This window comes from Aricia agestis, chromosome 4, assembly GCF_905147365.1.
Source record: "Aricia agestis chromosome 4, ilAriAges1.1, whole genome shotgun sequence".
Classification (NCBI taxonomy): Eukaryota; Metazoa; Arthropoda; class Insecta; order Lepidoptera; family Lycaenidae; genus Aricia; species Aricia agestis.
The window spans coordinates 76,368-82,965 of record NC_056409.1 but is presented as its reverse complement, the minus strand read 5'-3'; the positions used below and the strand labels follow the sequence as shown (position 1 = coordinate 82,965).

Sequence of the window (6,598 nt, the reverse complement as noted above, 5' to 3'; positions counted from 1 at the left end):
CGCTTATTCCACTTAAGCGCTTATTCCACTTATCCTAGCTGAATGGTATAATATCAAAACTCGCTAAAATCATTTTTTCGAAAAAACCGCAATTCTATTTTTCTTGTCTGTAACGTCATTAATGTCAATACAATATATTTTTCAGTATCTATGTCAACGTTACAGCAGGATAATTCCAAATTTAATCTTATATTTGAAAATAGAGGCTTATATTTTGAAATAAAAGACAAAATATTTTCGTTTTAGCGGTATTTGAAACCAAGAAGTTTACACCCTAATGGAGTTTTCCTACAGAACAAAAAAGTGAAGATCAAATATTTGAACTCTGTTGACCTTTTTGTTATGTCCTGTTCTTTTCTTTTGATAGTTCTCACTCGCTCACTTGTAAAATACAGAGTTGCCAAAGTGTTTTATATTTTCCCTATTAACAAAATCAATTTTAGTTTTTAAGCCTAAAATACGTCCCATATACACGATTAAAAAAACCTTACAATTAAATAAATAATAATTCAAGGGTGTTTTTTGGTTGCATAACATCAAAAGCAAAAAGAAAATAAACTTATGTTTTTTTTTATTCACATTACTCCCATTTTATAATGTTAGTTTTTTTTAATAGCAACGCAAGCAAATGTCAGAACGTAGTCAAAACATTATGGCTGCCGATTGTTGACAGCATCTCTGTTCGATTTTTTACATAAAGTAAATAAAGCATATTATTTTTAATACAAAATACAATGAGTTGTGTACTTCGAGGTTGTAAAAGTGCATGGTATCCAAATTGTGGTGTGAAATTTCACGGGTAAGTTAATTAAATGAAATATTTTTTACATTTCGCTAGGGTGACCATTAGCTGTACTTTGGATTGGATTGTCCTCGTAGTTCGTACATATAACTGCAAATGATTTACTACCCGATAAAGGTGTTATGGACAAAAGTTTTATATATTAGGCTAGGATGACTGTTAGTTAGTTTGGATTGGATTGTCTTTGTATTTCAATGGTAATACTTTACTTAGCATTTTACATTTATGGCACCTATTTTACGTTACAGGTTCCCTAGTGACCCTGACCTGAGGCAAGCTTGGTTATCTAAAATACCATTAAAATCAAATTATTATAAATCTGCCAGAATTTGTAGCCTACACTTTCGATCTGAACTTGAAGACTATGATGTCAATAGACCTGACCGCTTATTGAAATCTGCTATACCAAAGATTTGTGGGTGTTGCGAAACATTGGTAAGTTCTAATAGTGAATTATTTTACTAAATACTAGAGGTATCTTGCGGCTTCCTTGTGGCAAAATTAGGTTGTACCGTTTCCCATGGGAACTATGTATTTATACACAATAAAAGTAACCTATGTCCTTTCTCAACATCTTATCTATGTTTATGCCAAATTTCATAAAAATCGGTCCAGTGTAAAGCATGCAACAGACAGAAAGACAGACACACAGACGATGAAGATAGTACATTAGTATGAATAAAGAAATGAGATTACTTCAAGTAATTTTATACGTGGGAGAGCCATGCTTCGGCACGAATGGGCCGGCTCGACCGGAGAAATACCACGTTCTCACAGAAAACCGGCGTGAAACAGCGCTTGCGCTGTGTTTCGCCGAGTGAGTGAGTTTACCGGAGGCCCAATCCCCTACCCTATTCCCTTCCCTAACCTCCCCTATTACCCTATTCCCTCTTAAAATGCCGGCAACGCACCTGCAGCTGATGCTGCGAGTGTCCATGGGCGACGGAAGTTGCTTTCCATCAGGTGACCCGTTTACTCGTTTGCCCCCTTATTCCATTAAAAAAAAAAAGGTAACTAATCATTTAAAGTTGTGTCTTCTTCTTCTTAATATCTCTTATTTTTTTCAGGAATGTCTTAATATTCCTTCAAGCTCACAAGAAACTCCTTGCGCTAAAGCGTCAGCAATGCCGATACTTGAAAAATATGTAAGCATTAAAATTTTATGGCTGACTTTGAGACTTAGATTATCATTTACATTTTCATCTCACATTGCTACCTCTTTCAGCTCGATGAAAATGAACCACCTAAAAAGAAACAAATTGTGGAAGTGCAAGAAGCTATCGTTTTACCTGTTTGTTCATTATTTAAAAATAACAGAAATATATTAAAACCAATGTTAAAAAGGTTTAAAATCAGATGATCAGAGAGATATAAAATGGAATTTGTCAGTAATTTATGTAAGTCAAATTGTGATAATTACCATGTATTAATGTATCTAAGAATGAGATGTTTATTTTGTAATAACTATTTAAGAATCTTGACGTTCATAAGTGTTACCGTGTGACCTATATGAATAAATTATTTTGATTTGACTGATTTGATTAGAATACTACTTAAAACCCATCAATCCCCAATTTTTTGTTTGACTTTAATATAAAAAATCTTTCATATGAAGCTGTCTTTTAACTCTACTCCATTTCATATACAAAGCCAAGAAAAATATCTTACTTCATACCAATATTCTAAAGTGGAAAGATTTGTTTGTAATGGATAAACTCAAAAACTACTGGGCTCATTTTAAAAATACACATTGGGCGCCAAACTTGTCAAAAAAGTGTACCTTATAGGTACACATTTCAATACATTTGCAATATTTAGGTGACCTTGAGCGGTACTAGGCTGACGTTACATGACAGATCAAAAGAAACCAAATTTAAAACGGTAATAGTATGGGAGTTACGATTCCTTAGTTTTTATTATTCGTAGTGTATGACTAATGCCGCGGCCGTACATGCGTCTATCGTACGAAGCTTTGTGCTATGATTACGATACACGCAGATTGTCCTGGATACAGTATCGTTTTAAGCACGAAGCACTACACAGGTGCGGCCCGGGCATTAGAATAATTAGTAAATTATAGCAAGGTTCTCCCCCTGTATAGTACGGAAGCCCTAGAACAATTATTTTTTTATTTGTTTGAAAGTTTGTTCTAGGGCTCCCGTACTAATAGTTAAGGCTACTTGTTTGTCCTAGAATATTCAAAACTTTGGTTACCCTAAAGAAAAGGGATAGCACATAACAATGACGTCATCCAAGGACATATTTTTTATCTTCAATCTATTGTTCACTACATAGACATAATATATTATATTATGTCTATGGTTCACTATGATACCTCCATTAGGGTGTAAACTTCTTGTTTGAAACTAAACTTGAATAATAGAGGATTTTGAAATTTAACTGTCAAAACTTAAAGGGTTTTGAAACTGACTAAAGATGTCGGTTGGATGGCATTATGCACACATTAGTAAGTAGTAGACAGTAATCACTTTATTAAAAAAATGCAACTTACATCAAGAAATATAAAAATAAAGTCTTTTGAAATTCAAAGTGCCATGATACTTTTGGTTTAAACTTTAATCAAGCCAAACCGAATCAACGTCTGGTTGTAAAGACAATCACTACCTGCTCTTTCATTTTGTTGTAACATATTTTGTTGCTTTGTTTAAGCCAACAATGCACTTTTTTGGGTTTTAACATCTCACGTTCCTTGGCATACAAAACATTAATATATTATTATTTTTACGGTTTAAATAACTAATAATTTATTATTTAAATAAAAATATAAAAGCTCTAAACATGAATTATTATTAGGTGAATGGCATCTAACGAAACGTTACAAGAGGCTTGGATAGGGTAGATACGTTATTGAATATGGCCGTAAGTTGTTCGCGAAATCTTACTTGTTTTATCTTGCATAACCTCCTCATTTAATTTTTTTATTGGAATATTTGCAGTGTTTTTACTCGCCGTTCTTGCCGTTCTACTTCGCGTTTCCATAGATTTTTATTGCGTAATTTCTTCCGCGCCTTATTGGGTTCACATTTTTTAACAAATCGGTCTAATTCCTCCATTTTTACCTATGAAAACTGAATAATAACCACAAACACTTGTTGCTTCACAAAGTAAAATCGCCATACTGATTTGATGATCACGTGACGTAATTCAAGCGCTGCAATTGGTCGAATACAATATAGTGGATTTTGATACTCACTGCCATGATAATAGCGGGTTTTGCTACGATACGTGATTTTATTTCTTAAATTTTGACATCATTTAGCGTGTTTTGAAGTTGAATGTTCACTGCATTTTATGCAGAAATAGTTATACTTTGCTATGGTATAACTAACTCCATCAACGTCCGAAGACGTTTTAGCGGGATTTGATACTATACCATTCAGTCTGCTAGGAAGTCCTAGCTAGGATCCTAACAAATTTAGGCATGTGGAATAACATTTAGAAAGCTAGGATCCTAGCTAGGATCCTAACCTAGCTAGAATCCTAGCTTTCTAAATGTTATTCCACTTGCCGAAGGGGAGTCGACAGGGCGGCCTTCCTTCCTCAATAAAACCAGCTTACCCTCCTTTCAGCATTGATGGGAACTCCGCCTGCTCCATACACGCACTAAAGAGCTCCCTCATCCTCTCTTTGAGCGGGCCCATGGACCTTGTTAAGGTGTAAATATTATAATAGGAATGTAAAACTACTTGTTTTACATTCCTGGCACATTATACTTTTAGAAGATAAAATTTGTATTGTGTCACTTGAAAATATATTGTGGTTGTGAGAAGTCTTACTTACTTTTATTTCAGTTTAATTATTAGAATACGAACAGGTGATGGAGCCCAGACAGTAGAAATATAAAGCAGAGTAAAGAGCAGCTAAACTGATAAAAGAAGATTGGAAAAATTACATACTTAATACATTTTATGCGTGTAGATAAATTTGACGGTAAAAACTTTCGGCAATGGAAATTTTAAATTAAGTGCGCATTAAAGGCAAAAGGTCTCGACATATGTGCGCCTCAGCCAGCTATTGATGATGATCAGTTTAAAGTGTGGTCACAGGCCATGTTCATCATCACATCATCGATCGACCTCAACCAAATCTCTCTTGTCGAGAACTGTGAGACGGCGCAGGATGTAATGAAAAGACTAGAGTAGTATAGTAGTATATATGAACAGAAATCGGAACTATGCAAATTACTGCTAGTGCTACATGAAAGGTTTTATCAATATAGAATGCAGCCATCAGATAGCATTGCGCAACATATTTTGAAAGTGGAAAGTCTAGCTAAGGAATTAAAAGAAAACAGTGAACAAATAAGCGAGATGGCTGTGATTACAAAGATTTTAAGCACGTTACCGTCTTAATATCGGTCAGTAAGGCAAGCATAGATGTCACTCGATCCCAAGTGTCAAACTATAAATAACTTAACAGCTAGACTGTTGGATGAGGAGGCAAGTCTCACTAACCACGAAGAGAGTGAAAATGCTCTCATTTCTGAAAATAAAAATATGAATCAAGGAAATGAATTTCAATCACGTCCTAGTATGTCACGTGAATACAACAGGTTTGTCTGTTACAACTGTAACAAACGTGGGCATTTCGCTAGAGACTGTAGAGCTCCAAAGAAAAATTCGTACCAAAATTTAAACAATGATGATTCGAAAAGACTGGCATTTAACACAGTACAGTGCCCACAGATGATTAATAATGATGATAAAGACGATATTTGGATATTAGATAGTGGGGCTTCGGCACACATGACATACCGGCGAGATTTCTTTGATGAGTATGTTTACTATAAAAACAGTAACGAGAATAATAATATTGTAACCGGTGGTAGGCATCATGTAGGACTTTCTGAAAACATTTATTTTAAATTTATTCAGAAATAAAACAATTTTGATTTGATTTGATTTGATTTGTAAGGCTGGGAAACCAAAACGAGCTTGTTGTAAGCGGCCATGGAAGTATTGTTTTCAAAAGATACGTTAATGATCAATGGAAAGAGGGTATATTAGAAAACGTTTTGTATGTACCAGAACTAACTAGGAATTTATTCTCCGAAGGCATGGCAACAAGGAAAGGATATACAATAATTAAGAAGGACACTTTTGCACTAATAAAAAAGGATAGTAGAATTGTTATGACCGGAAATATAAATGACAACAATTTGAATGAAATGAATATAAGAACCATTAGAAATGACAATAATTGCAATATAGTCCAGGCGAGCTTAAAAACTTGGCATGAAAGGTTGGGCCATTTGAATTTTAAAGAGATTAAAAATATGCACAAATATGATACACTACCTGGAAAATTAATGGATGATAAAGAATTCATATGTGAAGCATGCCAGTACGGTAAGCAAAGTCGTTTGCCTTTTCGCAGGTCGCAAAGAGGTGACAACGAGCCAGGTGATATCGTCTACAGTGATGTCTGCGGACCATTTGAACAAGGGAAAAAGAGTATAAAAATGATGCTTGTTGTTGGGTATGATCATGAAAATTATAGAATGTATGATGGCGAAACTGGAAAAATATCTATATGTCGAAATGTGAACTTTAATGAAAATAACGTGCCACTTTTTCTTAAACATGCCGTCCACAATCCTTTGGTTGATATCGAAACCTCTGAAAAAGAAATACAAGTGCAAGCAACATCTGATCTAATACCACCGACGCCACGAATTCGCAGAATAATGGGAGTGAAAGCAATGAAAATAATGAGAGTTATCAAAGTTACGAAGATCCAAATGACAATACAATATATGAACCTTCTTTTGATGCG

At 34.5% G+C, this 6,598-nt stretch overlaps 1 protein-coding gene across 1 annotated transcript; it reads left to right on the top strand.

Moving 5' to 3' along the window:
• Positions 1 to 635: 635 nt before the first annotated feature.
• LOC121726290 (THAP domain-containing protein 2-like) lies at positions 636 to 2,339 on the top strand. Its single transcript, XM_042113580.1, has 4 exons — positions 636 to 799; positions 1,051 to 1,237; positions 1,870 to 1,947; positions 2,028 to 2,339. The coding sequence occupies exons 1-4, from the start codon at positions 735 to 737 to the stop codon at positions 2,160 to 2,162; spliced, it is 465 nt and encodes a 154-aa protein (XP_041969514.1). The 5' UTR covers positions 636 to 734; the 3' UTR covers positions 2,163 to 2,339.
• Positions 2,340 to 6,598: the final 4,259 nt, after the last annotated feature.